General features: G+C 36.5%; 1 protein-coding gene across 4 annotated transcripts in view; it reads right to left on the reverse strand.

Annotated features, from left to right (window-relative positions):
* The window catches only part of ZFP82 (ZFP82 zinc finger protein), a 96,584-nt gene that overhangs the window by 69,811 nt on the left and 4,470 nt on the right, over positions 1 to 22,303 (reverse strand). The window contains exons 1-3 of one of the 4 annotated variants that reach the window (XM_089902296.1): positions 13,184 to 22,297; positions 9,865 to 9,991; positions 9,466 to 9,561 (exon numbers count right to left, since the gene is read on the reverse strand). In XM_089902296.1, the coding sequence (XP_089758422.1) occupies positions 9,466 to 9,561; positions 9,865 to 9,991; positions 13,184 to 13,192 (232 nt within the window). In that variant the 5' untranslated portion in view covers positions 13,193 to 22,297. Of the gene's footprint in view, positions 1 to 9,465; positions 9,565 to 9,864; positions 9,992 to 13,183; positions 22,298 to 22,303 lie in introns of those variants that run through there. The other 3 variants (XM_089902294.1, XM_030761378.2, XM_089902295.1) reach the window with 3 other exon arrangements.

Consider the following 22,303-nt stretch of genomic DNA (forward strand, 5'->3'; position numbering starts at 1 on the left):
GGAGGAGTTAAGGGAATCAAAGGGATGATCCTAAGGGAATCCACTGGATGATAATAAAGGAAAATTCTAAAATAAAGCTATGTTACAATCACACCTGGGGAGGAAGAACAGAGGGTTAGAGGAGGGATATCTCAGTTAAAAAACAAACCACAGAACAGGAGAAAATATTTGCAAATGAAGCAACTGACAAGGGATTAATCTCCAAAATATACAAACAGCTCATACAGCTCAATATCAAAAAAACAAACAACCCAATCAAAAACTGGGTACAAGATCTAAATAGACATTTCTCCAAAGAAGACATACAGATGGGCAAAAAACAAATGAAAAGACACTCAATATCACTAATTACTAGAGAAATGCAAATCAAAACTATAATGAGGTATCACCTCACACTGGTCACAATGGCCATCATCAAAAAATCTACAAATGGTAAATGCTGGAGAGGGTGTGGAGAAAAAGGAACACCCCTACACTGTTGGTGGGGATGTAAATTGGTACAGCCACTATGGAGAACAGTATGGAGGTCCCTTAAAAAACTAAAAATAGAGCTGCCATATGACCCAGCAATCCCACTCCTGGGCATATATCTGGAGAAAACCATAATTCAAAAGGATGCATGCACCCAGTGTTCATTGCAGCACTATGTACAATAGCCAGGACATGGTAGCAACCTAAATATCCATCGACAGGAATGGATAAAGGAGATGTGGTACATATATACAATGGAATATTACTCAGCCATAAAAAGAAACAAAGTAATGCCATTTGCATTGACCTGGATGGACCTAGAGATTGTCATATAAAGTAAGTCAGAAAGAGAAAGACAAATATCATATAATATCACTTATATGTGGAATCTAGAAAAATGGTACAGATGGACTTATTTGCAAAGCACAGTTATTTCTTGGCTCTCTTTTGTTCCATTGATCTATGTGTTTGTTTTTATGCCAATACCATACTATTTTTACTACAGCTTTGTAATCTAGTTTGAAATCAAGAGGCATGATGCCTCCAGCTTTATTCTTCTTTCTCAAGATTACTTTGACAATTTAGGGTCTTTTGTAGGTTTCATACAAATTTTAGAATTGTTTGTTCTATTTCTCTGAAAGATGCCTTGGAATTTTGATAGGGAGTGCACTGAATCTGTAGACTACTTTGGGTTGTATGAACATTTTAACAATATTAATTCTTCCAATCCATGAAAATGGAGTAGCCTTCCATTTATTTGTGAATTCTTCAATTTCTTTCATCAGTGTCTTATAGTTTTCAATGTACAGGTCTTTTCACCTCCTTAGTTAAATTTATTTCTAGGTATTTTATTCTTTTTATTTTTTGATACACTTGTAAATGAGATTTTTTTCTTAATTTCTCTGAGTGTTCATTACTAGTGTATAGACATGCAACTGATTTTTGTATGTGGATTTTGTATCCTGCAACTTTACTGAATTCATTTATTAATTCTAACAGTTTTTCTAAAAACAGAATTACCATATGATCCAGCAATCCCACTCCTGGGCATTTGGATTAGACAAAACTCTAATCCAAAATGATACATGCACCCCTATGTTCACAGCAGCACTATTCACAACAGCCAAGACATGGAAACAATCTAAGTTTCCATTGACAGAGGAATGGATAAAGAAGATGTGGTAACTATATACAATGGGATACTACTCAGCCATAAAAAAGAATGAAATAATGCCATTTGCAGCAACATAGGTGAAACTATAGAGATTATCATACTACGTGAAATCAGAAAAGGAAAGACAAATACCACATGATATCACTTATATGTGGAATCTAAAATATGACACAAATAAACCTATCTATGAAACAGAAACACACTCACGGACATAGAGAACAGACTTGTGGTTGCCAAGGAGGAGGGGATTTGGGAAGGGATGGAGTGGGAGGTTGGGGTTAGCAGATGTAAGCTATTATATATGGAATGGATAAACAACAAGGTCCTGCTGTATAGCACAGAGAACTATATTCAGTATCCTATGATAAACCATAATGGAAAAGAATAGTAAAATAATGGACCTCCCTGGTTGCGCAGTGGTTAAGAATCTACCTGTCAATGCAGGGGACACAGGTTCAAGCCCTCGTCCAGGAAGATCCCATGTGCCACGGAGCAACTAAGCCCATGTACCACAACTACTGAGCCTGTGCTCTAGAGCCCGTGAGCCACAACTGCTGAGCCCGCGTGCCACAACTACTGAAGCCCACGTGCCTAGAGCCTGTGCTCCACAACAAGAAGCCACTGCAATGAGAAGCTTGCACACCACAACGAAGAGTAACCCCCACTTGGCACAACTATAGAAAGCCCGCGCACAGCAATGAAGACCCAATGCAGCCAAACAAAATAAATAAATAACATATTTTAAAAAAGAAAACATTAAGAAGAAATAATGCTTTTAAAAATGTATATATGTATAACTGAACCACTTTGCTGTACAGCAGAAATTAACACCACATTGTAAATCAACTATACTTCAATAAAATTAAATAAATAATTCTAACTTTTTTTAGTGGAGGCTTTGGGATTTTCTATATATAATATCATGTTATCTGCAAATAGTGACAGTTTTACTTCTTCCTTTCTGATTTGGATGACTTATATTTCTTTTTCTTCCGTAGTTGCTCTGGCTTAGACTTCTGGTACTATGTTGAATAAAAGTGGTGAGAGTGGGGATCCGTGTCTCATTCCTGATCTTAAAGGAAAAACTTTCAATTTTTTACCACTGAGTATGATGCTAGCTGTGGGCTTGTCACAAATGGACTTTAGTATGTTGAGATATGTTCCCCCTTTGTTCGGAGTTTTTATCATGAATGCATGTTGACAAAAAAACAACATAAATGAAATTTTACTTAATGTAATTTTAAAATTTATATGGAAGACCAAAAAGACAAGTATAACCAAATACTTCTGAAGAAAAAGGTGGAGGGACCTGTCCCATCAGAGATCAGGACTTTTGATAAAAGCAAGAGTAATTAGGACAGGTACAGATAAAAAGGCCAATAGAATAAGAGTGACCTATGTATACATGGAATTTTAATATGTGACTGTGGATCAGTGGAAAACAAATGGACTCTTCATTCAGTGGGGCAAAAATAATTTGTTTTCTCTACGGGGAAAAAATTATAACTGATCTCATACCATTTGTGAAAATCAATTCCAGGTACCTTAACAGGGCTTTAATAAGAAAGTAAAAACATAAACATTCTTGGAAGAAAAAATAGGAGAAAATGGGGCTAGGAAAAGGTTTCTTATGACCCCAAAAGTGTGAAGCCTGTGAAGGAAAAAAAGCAGAATTTTTTAATAAACTTATATAATTATAATTATGTATAATTATATAAAATTATATAATTATATATAATTTAACTATTAAATATATAATGTAACCATAATAACACAAAGGATTACTGTTCATCAAAAGATGTCATAAAGAAAATGAATAAATAAGCTACAATAGGAAAAGATGTCTATAAAACATGCTACTGATGAAAAATTAGTACCTAGAAAATATATAAGGAATTCCTATAAATTTTAGGAAAAAGACAAATAGTCTAATAAAAAAATGATCAAAATGGCATTATAGGGACTTCTGTAGTGGTCCAGTCGTAGAGAATCCATCTTACAGTGCAGGGGACGTGGGTTCGACCCCTGGTTGGGGAACTGGGACCCCACATGCCACGGGGCAGCTGGGCCCGCACGCCACAACTGCTGAGCTCACGCACCACAACTGATGAGCTCGCGTGCCACAACTGCAGAGCTCATGTGCTCTGGAGCCTGCATGCCACAACTAGAGAGGAGAAGGCCTGCACACCACAACTGGAGAAAGGCATGCGTGCCACAGTGAGGAGGCTGTGCACCACAGTGAAGGATGCTGCATGCCTCAACGAGGATCCGGTGTGCTGCACCTAAGACCCGACACAGCCAAAAATAAATAAAATAAATAATAAGTAAATCTTAAAAAAAAAAGTGCAGATTATCAAATCAGATGAAGTGGAGCATAGGGTCAGCTACTGCAATTAAGAGAAGGGAGAGATAGCAGTTTAAAAAAAAACGGCATTACACAGAAGAGACACTATTGGCCAAACATGTGGAAAAATAATCATCTTCAACAGTAACCAGGAATTCAATTTAAAACAATGAAATAAGATTTTTTTTTTGGCTGCGTTGGGTCTTCATTGCTGCACACGGCAAGCAGAGGCTACTCTTCGTTGCAGTGCACGGTCTTCTCACTGCGGTGGCTTTTCTTGCTGCGGAGCATGCGCTCTAGGCGCGTGGGCCTTAGTAGTTGTGGCACATGGCCTTAGTTGCTCCGTGGCACGTGGGATGTTCCCGGACCAGGGCTCGAACCCATGTCCCCTGCATTGGCAGGCAGATTCTATTCTATTTATTTATTTATGGCTGCATTGTGTCTTTGTTGCTGTGCACGGACTTCTCATTGCAGTGCCTTCTCTTGTTGTGGAGCATGGACTCTAGGCATGCAGGCTTCAGCAGTTGTGGCACACAGGCTTAGTAGTTGTGGCACATGGGCTTAGTTGCTCCGCGGCGTGTGGGATCTTCCCGGACCAGGGATCGAACCCGTGTCCCCTGCATTGGCAGGCGGATTCTTTACCGCTGTGTTACCAGGGAAGTCCCAGCAGGCGGATACTTTTTGTTTTACATCTTTATTGGAGTATAATTGCTTTACAATGGTGTGTTAGTTTCTGCTGTATAACAAAACGAATCAGCTCTACATATACACATATCCCCATATCCCCTCCCTCTTGCGTCTCCCTTCCACCCTCCCTATCCCACCCCTCTAGGTGGTCACAGAGCACCGAGCTGAACTCCCTGTGCTATGCGGCTGCGGCAGGCAGATTCTTAACCACCGTGCCACCAGGGAAGCCCCAAAATGAGATTTTATACTCACCAATCAAATTGTTAAAAAATGAAAAAAATCTTACAATATCAGTTACAGGGAAAGATGGTGATACAGACACTTGGAAAACAGTTTGGTATTAAGTGGTAAAGCTGAATAAGAAAGTATGCCTATTTAAAGTCAACTGGGCCACACAGCCTGTCTGGTGTGTTTTAATGTCCACTAAATTCTCCGACAAAGCCCCAGAAGACTTTACCCTCTTTTTTGGCTATATGTCTATACAAGCTAAGTGGAATAGAGACTTGAAGTGACTATCTAGAGATATCAGGATCCAACAGGTTAACTGATTTTTTTAAAGCAAACTTTAAAAAGTTTAATAAAAATCACTCTTTAAAGGTGGGGGAAAAAAAAAAAGAATGTATGCCAAGACCCAGCAATTATATTCCTAGGTGTATTTCCTAGCAAATCTCTTGTATATGCAAATCTAGAGATTTACATGTTATTATCTTATAATTTTATGTTAGTTAAATGTTATATATATCCTATTGTGCATGTACTATATTTTATAAATAACTATACTAATAAAAAAAAAGTGGATAAGCTGAAGAGCCAAAAGGTCACACATAACTGAATATATTAGTGAATCAATACAAATCGAGGCAAGGAATTCTATGTAAAGGCAGTATAAATGGAAAAAGAGATGAAGAGTTTAAGCCATTGGAGGTGATCCAGATGTTCTAATGTCTGTTTAATAGGAGCTTAAGAAAGAAGAGGAAATGGTAGCAAGGTAATGTTTGAAGAGATGACTGCCAAGGATTTCCTATCACAAGAAACAGATATAACTCCTCAGATTTAAAAATACAACCAGAAGCAAAATATGGCAGAATAAAGGTAACCACACCTGAATATTACAGTAAAAATTTAGCCCCTTAGAAGAAAAGTTTATAAAGGAACAACAATCATACATCGAGAAGAAAACATTGGAGAATATCTTTATGGTCTTATGGTAAGCAAAGGTTTCTTAAACAGGACTAAAAGTACAGATAGCATGATCTGTTTATATAAGATTCAAATATAGGCCAAGGAAGAATTTCTTACATAAGTCCTAATTAGTGTGAAGCACAAAAGAAAGATTGATAAATTTGACCAAAATTAAGAACTTCTGTTCACAAAAAGAAACCATAAAGAGAGCTAAAAAACAATTCAGAGTAGAAGATATTAGCAATTTTTAGAACATGGAATATACTCATAAGCAAAATATATAAAGAACTCTTACACATCACTAAGAAAAATACAGGCAATCTAACAGAAAAACAGGTAAAAAAGACAAACAGGCAATTGACTAAAGAAGAATTTCAAAAGACGAATAATGATATGAAAACGTGTTCAAACTCATCAGTAAAAAGGGAAATGCAAATTAAACCACACTAAAGTATCACTATATGCTCAGCAATTGGTAAAAATCTAAGTTTGACAATACCATACATTAGGAAGCATGTGCAACAATGGGAGCGCCTATATACTGCTGATGGGATTGTAAACTAGTATACGCATTAAAGAAAAGTTGAAAAATGGACAGCTAAAGATATGATGTCTTATGATCCATTCATTTCTATCCTTTTCAAATAACATAGAAAATGTTCATAGTAGTGATTTATAACTGTCAAAAACTGGAAACAACCTAACTGCCTATGAAAAGTAGAACTGAAAAATAAACTGTGGTATATTCATATAATCAAATGAATCAACTCTGACTATAAAAAATTGTGTGGCTCTCTTAGGTGGTAAAAGTATAAAGGGACACAAAGATACTATGGACAAAGAGAGATCTGTGCTGATAGTGTTGTAGTTCTTGACCTGGGTGATGGTTCCATGAGAATTCATTCTATAACTGTTTGAATATCTGTCTATAGTTTGTTAGTTTTCTGTACTTGAGATAATTTCCAATAAAAAGAATTAAAATATATTAAACTGTCTCCTGGGCCTGTCTATCTCTGCAGGTACAAGTGGATAGATGGATAAAAGAAATAGAAAAAGAGGCCCTGAAATACAAACTAACATAAATCAGAACTTATAACTGAACAGGCAGATAAAACAATGATGATATAAGCAGCTGTTCAGTAAATGGTGCTAAAATAAGGTATGGGGGCATGGGTGGGGGGACTGATTTGGACTCTCAATTTACAGCTTATTGTAAAAGAACTTTAAAATGGATTTAAATGCTATTGAAAATAGCAGAAAAATGTTTTAAAAAGAACAAAATATCTATGAAGTTTGTAGAAGTCAGTTAATTTTCTAAAATTAGAAACTGTAATAACCACAGAAGAGCTGACTACAGACACATTAAAGCATACACTTAAAGATGCCAATCCAAATTAAAATTTAAAAAGTAAAAAGCACCCTGTGGAAATGGGTATATAATGTTTTTATTTCATAAAGTCCATAAAAATTGACTGAAAAAATTAGGACAGTAATAGATAAAAAGTGTAAAATATAGCGCAAACAAGTTAAAAACAGTAGCACCATTAAGGTGAAAATGTTCACTCTCACTAGTACTCAGTAGAATGACACTAAAACAATCCAGTGTACCAAGAAATCAGTGTAAAAGTTATTAGGGATGATAAAGCATTAAAGTTATATAAGGGAGAAAATTTCCATATTTTTTAGAATTACATATTGAGGTTATACAAGGGTGAAATGACATGAAGTCTTGGATTTGAAAATACTTTAATAATAACAACTGGGATAGATGAAGCACTGGCCTCCTGGCTGCTCCTCACACACAGCCAATGCATACCTGCCTCAGGCCCTTGAATGTTTGGCTTCCTCTCTCTGGAATGTTCTTCCTCCCAGTAATCACATACAATGATTTACAGCTATACTTCTTCAGGTCTCTGTCCCAATGTCATCTTACTGGAAAAAGTTTCTTGTACCATGTCACATAAAATAGCACCCACCTCATCCCCTTTCTCCACCTTGTTTGTCTTTTCAGCACTCATGATTATATATTATATATTCATTTATTTGTGTATCTCTCCCTGCACCAGAGGGTAAACTCTGGAAATAGAGAGTCTGCACATTCTATTCACTGCTGTAACCTCAGGTTGACAGTAGTGCTGGGCATGCAACAGGTATTCAATAAACATACACTGATCTATTGACAGATGAATGGATAAAGAAGATGTGGTACATATATACAATGGAATATTACTCAGCCGTTAAAAAGAATGAAATAATGCCATTTGCAGCAACATGGATGGACCTGAAGATTATCATACTAAATGAAGTCAGACAGAGAAAGACAAATAACGTATGCTATCGCTTATATGTGGAATTTTAAAAAATAATAATACAAATGAACTTATTTACAAAACAGAAATAGACTCACAGACTTAAAGAATGAACTTATGGTTACCAGGGGGAAGGGGGGGAAGGGATAAATTGGGAGTTTGGGAATGACATGTACACACTGCTATATTTAAAACAGGTAACCAACAAGGACCTACTGTATAGCACAGGGAACTCTGCTCAATATTCTGTAATAACCTAAATGGGAAAAGAATTTGAAAAAGAATAGACACATGTATATGTACAAATGAATCACTTTGTTGTACACCTGAAACTAACACAACATTGTTAATCAACTGTTTTTCAATATAAAATAAAAAATTTTTAAAAAAAACATATACTGAATTAAGGAATGTGCTGTCTTGGTTTTTCCTTTTTTTTTAAATTTATCTTTGCTAGCACTAAGCTCTCAATGGAGGCACAGAGCCTTTTTTCCTTTTTTCCATTGAAGTCAATGACATGCATGCTTAAATCTCCCTCTATGACATCTATGTGATCAACTCCTCTTCTACCTCTTTAGCCCTCACTTTCTGCTGGGCTCCCTATTTTAACCTCACTTATGGTGCTTCTACATTTTAGGAGTTATATATAATATCCCTATTAAGCTATAAATTCTGAAATTGCTTATTCATTTTTTGTTTTTCAGTTTTGGCTGCACCATGTGGCTTAAGGGATCTTAGTTCCCCGACCAGGGATCGAACCCGTGCCCCCTTCAGTGGAAGCGTGGAGTCCTAACCACTGGACCACCAGGGAATTCCTGCTTATTTGTTTTTTAATCTCTTCCGTACCTAGTACAGTACCTCACACACATTAGAAAATCAGTAAATGAATGAATCAATGAGTGTATGAGCTACTGTATCTTAAAAATCCTAAAGGAAATAAGTCTTTGGTAATGTAGAAAAAAAAATATTTCAGGAGACAGTGATGTTTTTTAAAGACTAAATACAAAAGAGGATGAGAAGCTGATAAGGAAGTAGATCCAAATTTGGAAAGAAAGGAATATTATTAGAGAATGTGGAGGAGGGCACCAGCTGTTTAGAATTGGGACAGACGTACACGAGGACAAGAGCAGGTGGAGTGTGTTAAGGGGAAAAGGTAAGATCATTTGAAAGGTCATGCTGAAAAGGCTTACTTTTGCACAACAGGCCTAAAGTTTTTAAGGGGAGCTTCCCAGATTTCATCTCAAAGGTGCAGTCTCTCCACTGACCAATTGGGTCATTACCTGCCATGCCTCACTTACCTGGCCACTGGTCTCTTGTTAGTTCTCTGTCAACCAACCAGGGTTCCTTCCCTTGCTCCAAGAAGGAGATCACATCTGGTTTAGAAATAGAATGTCCTGCTTACAAAAGAAGTAATGAGATAAGTTTATGATGAGAATGTCCCAGAATACAAATCCAGTCCCTTCATTATTAAGAAAGAGTCAAAGAAAGATACATCAGATTTATGAAACATAACAGAGGACTTGAAACTTCCCTCATAACTCAATGCAGCTTCCTCTTTCTAACTCTACAGTATTAAAATTATTCCTCTGGAAACAAGCTGTAGAAATCCAAATGGTTACTTGAAAAGTAGGTGAGTATAACACCAGAAGAAGTAGACCTTCTCAAGGCAGAATCTGAATTATTATGGACATCCTTACCCATTGAAACCAGGTTGCTGTAATTCTCCAACATCACCTCTCTGTATAAATCTCTCTGATCATCATTCAGGTACTCCCACTCCTCCTGAGAGAAGTCTATGGACACATCACTGAACATCACTGACTCCTGGAACAACAACCATGTTAAATTGTTAAAAATTAGATTGGATTAATAAACATAAGTGTTGTTGTGACGGAAAGAGAGAAGAAAAAAATAAAGCTAGAAGAGGGAATTCCCTGGTGGCACAGTGGTTAAGAATCTGCCTGCCAATGCAGAGGACACAGGTTCGAGCCCTGGTCCGGGAAGATCCCACATGCTGTGGAGCAACAAAGCCAGTGCACCACAACTACTGAGCCTGCGCCCTAGAGCCTGCGAGCCACAACTACTGAAGCCCACGTGCCTAGATCCTGTGCTCTGCAACAAGAGAAACCACCGCAGTGAGAAGCCCGGGCACTGCAAGGAGGAGTAGCCCCCGCTCACTGCAACTAAAGAAAGCCCGCGCGCAGCAACGAAGACCCAACACAGCCAAAAATAAATAAATTTATTTATTAAAATAAATAAATTAATTAAAATAAAGCTAGAAGAAGTGAAAACCAGCAAGCATACAGAGTGGGGCTGAATGTCTGGGATGCATCTGGAGGACTGTAAACAAATAAGCAGGACTGAATCACTGAGCTTCCACGTCATCTGTTTCCTCCAAGGAAATTGCCTGTGTATAATGGGACACTTCCATTATCCAAGTAAGTCTGGGAAGGTACAAAATCCAGCCAAGATGAGTTTCCTAATTAAATGAAATAGTATACACAAACAACTAGCAAATGCTTGTCATGTAATATGTTATGAATATATGTGACTATCTTTTGCAAAATAGCTATAAGTAAAATTTCAGAATAAGGGATAAAAAGAAGACATTAAAAGCAGGTTGGACAAAAGCCATCAAGAATCAGAGAGGCGGGGCTTCCCTGGTGGCGCAGTGGTTAAGAATCCTCCTGCCAAGGCAGGGGACACGGGTTTGAGCCCTGGGCCAGGAAGATCCCACATGCCGCAGAGCAACTAAGCTTGTGAGCCACAACTACTGAGCCCATGTGCCACAACTACTGATGCCTGCACGCCTAGATCCTATGCTCTGCAACAGAGAAGCCACTGCAATGAGAAGCCCCCGCACTGCAATGAAGAGTAGCCCCTGCTCGCCGCAACTACAGAACGCCTGCACACAGCAACGAAGACCCAAAGCAGCCAAAAAAATAATTTAAAATAAATTAAAAAAAAAAAAAAAAAGAACCAGAGAGGCAATGGGGTTCTTAAGAAAACCTCTGAAAACAAGAACTGGTAAGAACAATTCAATATGCTGATGAAGAAAAGAAATTCTGATCTAGAAATCTCTAACCAAATTTTCATTCTGTTGTGACAATTGAAAAAAGAAATCCCTAGATATGGAACGACTCAGCACAATTTCTTAGGAAACTACCAGAGGCTGTGCTCCACCAAAATCAGAGAGTAAACTAGAAAAGAGGAAGACATGGGATTCAAGAAATAAGTGAATTAACATGGGAGAACAGTGAAGGAAAATCCGGGGTGGGGGGGAAGGGAAATCTTTGGGAAACAGACCTAGAGAGCAACTAGATGGGAGCAGGGTGAAAAAGGGAATAGGGACGCATGTTCAAAAGGAATTGATGTGTTTGACCAGATGGAAAACGTATTGATTGGCATGTGGCAGTGATTCTGGAGATTTTGGATGTAAATACATGGACAACTAAGAAAATGGGGGGAAGAAAGCAGTTAACCCCAGGAAAAATGAAAGGTTGTAACCGAAAAAAGCCATGAGCTGGCTCAGCAGTGAGTGATATTTGCAGTCCTAAGAATGTGTACACTATTGATTTAACCAAAAATTGTGATATAATAACAGAATCAGAGGAAATGAAGGGTGCAATATGTAAGTATAATGTCCTTTCCACCCTGCAGTAAGTCAGGAGATAATGAGTAAAACTGATTATCAATATTCAAGAGTTGAGGGCAGCTACCTTTTGGGAGTGGAACTGCTAGTGGAGCCAAATTGAAATAGCACTACTTTACTTCTGAACATGTATAATATGACTTTAAAAAATATTTTAAATTTGCATATAATTCAAGACTGATCCATTCTAATGTCACACTACTGTATAATAAGTTATTCCCTGTTAAATTCTTTCCATAAGCATATTTTTTTCACTGAATAATATTCTATAATATGGACATAAATGACAACTTCTCCTTTGCTTTCAGACGTTGAGGCTGAAGGTGATCTTTAATGACCTTCCCAACATTGGCCCAATCTCATCTAAAACTGCCCATTGCTCAACTGTAAATTTCCTTTGTTCCGAACTACAGGAAATTGGCAGAACGTGATCCAGTTTCACACAATGGCATTACTGATGTCTATCATGGATGATCTCGTAGGGTGTCAGAGCTTTGTACCAACCACCAGTCATACCTTCAAACCTGAGAGTCTCATACATAGGAGATCTTTCTGTGTGTTAAGAATGAAATCAAAACCATTCCACATACTTTCTTACTGGAAAACCTAGGTCTACAGAGATGATCAGGGCTTTTCCCTATGAGGTGCCCCTAATTACCCATCTCCATCCTATCAAATCACTGTCCAAAGCAAATTAGATTGACAAACGGAAAACACATTTCTGTTCTACCAAGATTTCTGACACAACTCTGATAGAAGATGCTGAAGGACTTACTAAATGGATTTGTAAACACTGTTTAAAAGAAGAAGGGGGCACTGTGGAGGGCACTGGGTTGTTTAGGAGGAAATAGGGGTCAGGTTCCTGAAGGGGGACCATGTTAACCAGTGAAAAAAACTTTCTTCCAAACCAGGTCTCAGTCAGACTGTTTTTACATTATGTAATTAACAATTTGTGGGAACAAATAAAGATACTTGATGAACTCCATAAGCAATTTTTTAATGGATTTTAATCTGATTAAGACCCCTTCAGAGGAACTTGTTAGCTACCCTTCAGCCCTCTAACAGTTATCTGTAATTTAAGAGTATAAAGATCTTTAACCAAACATTCCTTCCTTTTTTCCAACAATGATTATCTAACCACTTACTTTTTCTATAAATATTTCTACCAAGAGACAAATTTTTGAATTGGCTTATTAGAGACCTGTTCTTTAGAGCAAGAGTAAGAGAACTTTGACATTGCTTATAACTAAACTGTCTGAAAGTTGTTTTTTTAAAACACCTAAAAGCTCATGATGAGGAAAGCAAATATTTACACGTATTGGGTAAAAATGACTCTATTTGAGCAAAAAGAAACCGTATCTCACCTGAGCCATGGCTTTGATATTTGCAGTCTTCCTCTGGGTTCCTCTTCTGGAAAAAGGCAGAGCTGGAGGAAACACAAAGAAGCTATATAAGACCCCACTTGCCTCATAGCTCCCAGAATGATCATTTCCCCTCTGTTCATTCTACACAAACAGTTGAGGGGTATCAGTGAGAAGAATGGGCAAATCTCTCATTATCCCCTACTCCAGAAACCTCAAGCTTTGACTAGAGCCAGATAGATCTGGACAACTTGACATGGCTTAGAAACATAGCTTGTATATATACACATATACACACGAAGATGTACTTTTTAAAAGTACAAATTATAGCATATTATACACACTGTTACTATTTTTACTTAATATATCTTGGACCAGATCCCAACTAGTACATTCAGAGGTACATAATTCTCTTAGCTACATTGGATTATGCTAAATGAATACACATTAATTCATTCAACCAATTTGCTGCCAATGATCATTTGGGTTGTTTCCAGTCTTTCACTATAACAAACAATGCTGTGATATATATTCTTGTACATATATCATTTTACCTGTATATAAATTCTGAATGATTAATTCCTAAAAGTTGATCATATGCATTTTAATTTGGATATACATTGGTCAAACCAATTTTCAATGATCTTGGATTGTACAATCAGGTCCCAAGTCCTGACCAAGAAACATCTAGTTGATAAACCAGATCCTCTAATCTTGCCTAGTTGAGAAGACTTTTGGAGTTAATGAGACTTGATTTAAGAAAACTGAAATCCAGAAAAGCAAACAAAGTAATTTTACAGAATTTACAGTAATTTGGGGAAGATATTAAAATTAGCATAACAATATAAAGGAGTTAAAAACTACAGAAATAACATAGAAATGGACTAAACCCACATCACTGATGCTTTAGAATAGCTTTTGACTATAAGTATAGTAATAAAATTCATAATAATTGTGTATATTCTGTGTGCTTCTATACTAATAGAAGTCTAAAACTGTTTAAGGGGAGTAACTGAATTTGTCATCAAAGTTTAAATATTTAAGAAAATTTGTGGTTTTTTGTTTATTGGATATAGGAATGTAATAAACTGAGCATTATAAAAGTGTAAAGGGCAGTGAGCATCCTCTATATATACCAAGCTCCTTGATCATCAAACAATTTATCAATAATTTCATGTAAAACCACTCAGGAAGTAACACCATGGTATCATGTTATAAATTATTTAATGGCTACTTCTACCCCTAGTTACTCACTGCATTCCCCCACAGGTAAGCACATTCCAGGAAATGAAAACCGAAGTAATCCACAAATGCCTCTTCCTTAAAACCTGAAGGCATTCCTTTAAATAACTATTATTACTACTTACTAAGTTCTTAGTATTTTTAAAAACCACATAGCCTCTTACATGCCAGGTATTGTGCTAAAAGAAGAAGGGGGGACTGTGGAGGGCACTGTTGATACTAAAGAATCAACAGTAATCCAGAAAGACTTGAAAAGAGTTCCTTCTGCTATACACCTCACTTTTAAGTCCCCCTTTCTGGTCTCTCTTCCTGGTCTTTCCCTGACTTTAAAGGGACTTCCTCAAGTGCTGTACCTTCCAAGCAGAATGGGCAGGAAACATCTCACTTCAATAACTCCATACTATGTTTGTCACATTCCCAACCCTCTTCATCTTTGGTATCCTCCAGATGGTATCCTCCCAGGCTGAATTCTTGCATCTGGAGGATCTGCTCCTCCCTTTTAAAGCCAACAATCTCTGTGGCCAAGGCCATCATATATTTGCAATGTGACCACACCTGGGGCATGGAGCACTGCCAAAAGATACCACTACACAGAAGAGAGTCTTACAATCTAATAAGTGATTTAAAATTTTTGAGAATTTTGCACTCTTCTAAATAACACACCTCTTTTAATTTAAAAAAATGTAATGTATTAAATATTCCCAGTATTACCCTGAAAATTTCCTGTATGCTAGGAACTGTAGTTGTCTGTTAGTAATAGAGACCTGAAAAGCAGTTTAATTTTTCTTATATAATGAGAAGGCTAGAAGTAGGTAGTAGCTGGCTTTGGTCCCCATTGGTTGTTTTAGACACAATATCTATCATACAATTAAAGATTACTAGACATGCAAGGAGATAAAAACAGAAAACAGCAGCAGAACCAAAGACAATTTAGATACTGGAGTTGGCAAACAAATAATTTTAAATGGCTATAATTAAAATGTTAAAGGCAACCAAGGAAAAGATAGGCAAATGGATGATAAGACGAAGAAACTAAACAGAATTGAAATCCATAAAATTTCGGCAAATTAAGAAACAAAGAAGTCATTGCATGGTTTTGAGATCAGACAAGCAGAAGACAGGATCACTGAACTCAAAGACAATCCAACAAAAAATATCCACATGAAGTGCAGGAGAAAAAAAATAACAGGAGTATAAAAGACACACGAGACACAGTTAAAAGATCTACCACAAACGTTAAGTGGAGTCTCAGAAGGAGAAGAGATTGGAGAGGAATTAATATTTGAATAGATGTATACACTGATGTGTATAAAATTGATGACTAATAAGAACCTGCTGTACAAAAATATAAATAAAATTAAAATAAAAAATTAAACAACAACCAAAGAACCTATGGGGAAGACTGATCTGAAAAAAATTTTTTTAATTTAAAAAACATTTTTTAAAAATTTGAATAGATTAATTGATTAAAAGTCTCAACAAGAGTTTCAAGAAGCTCAGCAAACCTGAAGAATAATAGATAAGAAGGTAAACAAAACAAACACACAAAACAAAAGCAAAACCACAACCAAGTATATCAGAGTCAAACTGCTGAAAACCAAAGAGAAAGGAAAAATTATTGATAGTACCCAGAGGAATGAAAGATCTATTACCAACAGCACTGATAAAAAAGAAAGGGATAACATGAACAAAATCAGAAATGAAAAAGGGAACATTATTAAAGATAGCATTGACATTAAAAAGATAATAAGAGAATACTAATAACTTTATGTTCTTAAGTTTGAAAGCTTAGATGAAATGGACAAATTCCTGGAAAAAATACCAAAACTGACAAAACAAACAGAAACAACAGAATAGCTGAAAAGTTAAACTGATTCCATAATTTAAAATTTACCTATCAAGAAAATTTCAGGCCCAGATAGCTTCATCAGTGAATTCTTCCAAAGTTAAGGATTAACTGTAGTCTTACAATGTATTGAAAAGAGAACATAAGGAATTCTTCCCAACTCATATGAGGCTAATGTAAGCCTGACACCAAAACTTAATGAAGACATTAGAAGAAAAGAAAATTATAGGCCAATATTTCTCATGAACACACATGCAGAAATTCTACAAAAAGTATTAGCAAATATAACCCACTGGGGGGAAAATGTAATAAATTATGGCTAAGTAGGGTTTATTTCAGGAATAAAAGGTTGGTTCAACTTTTGAAAATCAACATAATTTACCAGATTAATAATAAACAATACCACATTTGATCCTTTCATAGACACAGAAAACGCATTTAACTAAATTCAGTCCTCATTAATGTAAAAAAGTCTTAGCAAATGAGAAAGAGAACTCCCTCAACCTGATAAATAGCATCTACAATAGGTGTTTTTGTAGATGCTAAATACAAGGACAAATACAAAAAGCAATTGTACTTTTAGCAGCAATTGGAAATTTTTCAAAATTTAAATACTGTTTACAATTTCAACAATAAATGTGCAAATACCCAGGTATAAATCTACAAAAGATGTGCACTGAAAACCATAGCTAACTGATGAGAGAAATTAAAGACCTTAACAAATGTAGATATAAGCCATATTTAATAGTTGGAAGATGCAATATTGATGTCAATTCTTCCCATATTAACAAATAGATACACAAACAAAATCCCAGCAACGATTTTTCTTTTTTGGTGAGAATTAACAAGTTGATTCTAACATCTACAGGAAATTGATTTCTTGAAAAAGAAAAGAAGTCAGAGGATTAATACTACAGATTTCAAGACAGTGGTACTGCCAAAAGACAAAAAGTAAAAAAGAATACAGTTCAGAAAGAGAGCCACATTTATAATACCACCTGATTTATGATAAAAGCTCCTTTCAATTCAGATGGGTAAGGATGATATGTTCAATAAAATAGTGGTGCAACAACTGGGTACTTGAATGGAAAAAAAAATAACCTTTATCCTTACCTCTCACCATACACAAAAATTAATTCAATATGGATCACAGTCTTAAATGTGAATGATAAATTTATAAAGCTTCTAAAAGAAAACATAGGAGTGTATCTTCAAGACCTTGGGAATAATCGAAGATTTCTTTTCAAGATATAAAAATACAACTAACCCTAAAAGACAAAGTGCTAAAAAACTGCTAGAAAAATGGGGAAAGATATAAATAGGCAATCACAAAAAAAGATTTTAAAATGTTCAAGCACATTCATAATTAAAGAAATTAGAAAACAACACCGAGATACTATGTTTCATGTATTAGATTGATAAAAGGCATGCATGAGGACACATTCTGCTCCTAGGCTGTGGGGAGAAAGAGGCACTCTTACACACTGCAAGTGGGAATGAAAACTGGTACAACAGCTCTAAAGGAGAATTTAGCAATACCTAACAAAACTGCGTACACACCTACCTTTTGACCCAGCAATCCCACTTCTAGGACTCTACTCTGAAGATACACCTCCAGCAATACAAAAATACATACATACAAAGTATTCATTGCAGCGCTATTTCTAGTAGTAAAATATTGACCTATATGCCCATAATAGGAGAGTGGTTGAATAAACTATGATTAAATCCATATACTGGAATATTATGTAGCTGTAAAAAAGAATTATTAGTATCTCTTTGAATTGCAGTAGAATAATGTCCAGGATATGTCATTAAGTGAAAGAAGCAATGTTCAAAAGAGTACCTAGAATATGTTATCTTTAATGCAAAAAAAAAAGAGGTCATTCAAAAGAGTACCTGTACCTGCTCATTTGTGCAAAGGAAATACCAGAAGGATAAAAACAGAAACTAACGAGACTGATTATGTACAAGAAGTGGGCAGGAACCATGTTAATGTTTTCATACTCAAAATATTATGACATGTTACAATCAACCAGGATGTGAAGGAACCCAAAGTGTAACACACAAAGCTAAATGTAGGAAAAATGAGTAACAAAACTATACTGAAGAGGGTAGTGAAGAAAACTAAATTGAGTAACTTTGGAAACAGTTTTGACTATATAAGTTTAAGTTAAAGAACAAAAAAGTTGCACACAAATACTTTACTGTACTTAGTACATTTATTTTTTACACAAGTATGGGTTAGCAATTCTGCAACTACTTTATATACATTCTAGGATATGTGTAAAAAAATTATTGATACTAAGAAGCAGGTTTCTCACTGTTGGAGAAAAGAGTTACAAATAAGGAAATGGCCAAACCTCAAAGAAGACAATCCTCCATGAGTCTTGCATGTTTCTGCACATGTTGCCAGATCAGAGACTAAGTGCTATTATTCTGGATAATTTCTGCAAGATGTTTACATAATGAACAGCCTTGGAGGACAGAGATAGTCTCTCTCTAGAGCAAAAGCCAGGCATGCTTATTACCCATTATAAAAGATTCAGGTTCCCTAAATTCAAGGGAGCACATAAATACCTGTGTATTGTGCATCACCCTATGGGTGCAAGTGAACCACTGCAAGGAAAATACTGATACTTTGGCTACTTCTACCACAATGAGCAGCAAACTTTCATCTCTGACTCGAAAACTCATGTCTTCTACCAGCATCCATGAAGCTGCCCAAGCTAACTTTTAACTTATAAGTAGGGTAAAATCTCAGATACTTCACAGTTCTTGACAGAATCCCATGGTATTGAACTGGAATTGAAAGTATGAGTATGAACTGGTGGTTTTTAAATATATACAAATAAAGATAGATAGATAGATAGATAGAGATGTGTGTATATACATTTGCTTATTTTCTAGCTCTGTCCGTTGCCAGGAACTAGAGGAATTACACCCAGGTAGAAATGAGCACACCAAGTGCCCAGAGCTTGGTTTATAAATCCACTCTCCAATAAAAGAAACCACGGCTCCTTGGAGAAATTGCTGATTCCAGGGCTAGTGGAGGGAAAGATACAAGCCTGGAACATATTGGTGCCAGAAAGTAAGACAGTGCTCAAAAAAATAATGGCATGTTGAAAGGACACAGAAGTCAAATTGAAGGAGTTCCTAGTGGCCAAATATGGGACAATTTGAGCAACAAAATATGTAGCAATAATAGATTATGAACGCATAGAATAATATATATATATATGAGTTCATAAATAATTGAACAAACATATGAGGAATAAGGGACAACTCTTCTTTACACTAGAATTTAAATTAATAAATGTAGAAGGAATGATGGAAAGGGAAAATCACCACTAGGCAAACATCACAGTAATAATTGTTACAGATAAGAATTATAAGTGGGGCTTCCCTGGTGGCGCAGTGGTTGAGAGTCCGCCTGCCGATGCGGGGTACGCGGGTTCGTGCCCCGGTCCGGGAGGATCCCACATGCCGCAGAGCGAATGGGCCCGTGAGCCATGGCCGCTGAGCCTGCGCGTCCGGAGCCTGTGCTCCGCAACGGGGGAGGCCACAGCGGTGAGAGGCCCAAGTACCGCAAGAAAAAAAAAGAATTATCAATGGATATTAAAATTGATGAGTGAAAGTATAATGAGAAACAGTATTTTTGCATAGTCCCAAAGCACCTCCCCACAAGATACTTATTAATTAAAAAGAGGAATACAGTAATTTTACAAAGGAGGAACCAGGCAGACACCACCTTTAACCAAGTGATCAAAGTTAACATTACCAGTAATGAGATATACTGATATAACTCCTGATATGACACATTGAGAAGAACACATCATTTCTGTGATCTTTTTGCCAAAAATGCATAGTCTAAATTTAGTCACGAGGAAACAGCAGACAAAGCCAAATGAAAGACATTCTACAAAATAACTGGCCAGTGCTCCTCAAAAGTGTCAAGGTCATAAAAGATAAAAAGGACTAAAGAACTATGTCAGATGGGAGGAGACTAACAAAACAAGACAACTAAATCAATCTGGGAACTTAGATTGGATTCTGGAACAGAACAAGGCACTGATAAGACAATTAGCAAAATTTAAATAAGGTTTGTAAATTAGCAAACGTCTTGTATCAGGGTAAATTTCCCGGTTTTCATAATTGTACTGTGAACACCTGAATGAAGAGTATACTGGAATTCTTTGCACTATGTTTACAATATGAAAATAAAAAGTTTTTTTAATGAAAAAAATTAAAAGGACAAGAGAACACTTTTAAAAATTGGATATTCAAATAGCCAGTAAAGATATGAAAAGGTGCTGAACATCATTACACACCAGGGAAATGCAAATTAAAACTGTGATTAAATTCCACTACACATCCACCAGAATAGTTGAAAGACTGATAATTTCAAATAATGGAGACGATGGGGAACACCTGAAACTCTCATACATTACTGGATGGAATGTAAATTGGTACAACATGAGATATTGGTAGTATCCATTAAACATGCCTGCCCAATGATCTAGCAATTCCACTCCTAAATATTTACTCAAGAGAAGAGCATTTACGTGTTCACCAAAACCACAGTAGAACCACAGCAGCAACACAATTCGTAATAGCCCCAAATTAGAAAATATCAAATGTCCCTGAACAGTGTAATCAATTAATAAATTGCAGTATACCCCGAAATGTAATGAGAACTAAGTACAATTACACTCAACAACATAGATGAATCTCATAGACATAATGTGGAACAAAAGAAGCCAGGCATAAAAGAACACATGCCATATAATTCCATTTATATATGAAATTCAGGAATGGGTAAAATTAATTAATGGTTATAGAATTCTGAATACTGATTCTGGGAGAGGAATAACTGGGAAGGGGCATGAGGGAAACTTCTGGGGTGCTGGCAAAGTTCTTTATGTTGATCTAGGAAACTGTTTTATTGCTGTATACTGAAGATTTGTGTACTTTACTGTATATGTGCTATATGTCACAAAAATGTTTTAAAAAACTATCGGAACCATGTTTTGGTAGGGACATGGAGCAATGAGATTTTTCAAACACTGCTGTGCAAATATAAATCTGGCACCCTCTTTTGTAAATATTTTGGCACTATTTGGTTAAGTGGAAGATATATGACCTAGCAACTCGATTGGTAGGTAAACTCATGCATTGTACCCTATGTAAAGAATGCTCCTGGCAGCATAGCCTATAAAGTCAAAAACTAGAAATAACTCAAATGTCCATCATTACTAGAAGGGATGAATAATAGTAGTATACTTTAAAGGATGGAATACAATATAGCAAGGAAAACAAATGAACCACTATTAGATCTAATATGCATAATTCTCAAAAACATAGTTGTACAAATAAGCAAAGTAAGAGATAAAAGACAGTATGGCAGCATTCATATAAAGTTTAAAAATGGGGGGAAACTACAGTATAATGCTTAAAGAGGTAAACATCAGCGAAAAAACTTCATACATTTAGCCAGTCACACAAACATAATCACACACAAACTTAAATCACCATGGTGACATACAGCTAGAGATAACCCACAACCCAACAAGAGGGTCGCATACTCAGGGCCTCAAATGGTCACATAAGCACAATCACACATTTACCAAGAGGACAGTCATTCACAACCGGCACTGTCACAGGCACTGCACACCTGCACATGGTCGCACAGTCACAATCACACTAACCACAGATTAAAACCACACAGTATCCACAGGTATCCCCACGTGTACTCTGCAGCCCACAGTCGCACAGTCACACCCCTCTACGGGGACAAACGCTATCACATCCACCGAGTCACAAGCTCCTCACACTCCCACATACAATGCCGCACGTGATTACACGCACATCACTGGGTCACATCCCATCACACCAGCACAGTCACAGGCTCTCAGATTGTGCTGCACACGATTATCACTGGAATCACACACACGCTCACTACAGGAACAGCTAGACACAATCACGCGTTCATTCATCACATACCACTACACAGACACAATCACACAATTTCAAAC

Source organism: Delphinapterus leucas, chromosome 20, assembly GCF_059928025.1.
Source record: "Delphinapterus leucas isolate spDelLeu-1000000601 "Yukka" chromosome 20, BTC_Dleu_Yukka2, whole genome shotgun sequence".
NCBI classification, from domain to species: Eukaryota; Metazoa; Chordata; class Mammalia; order Artiodactyla; family Monodontidae; genus Delphinapterus; species Delphinapterus leucas.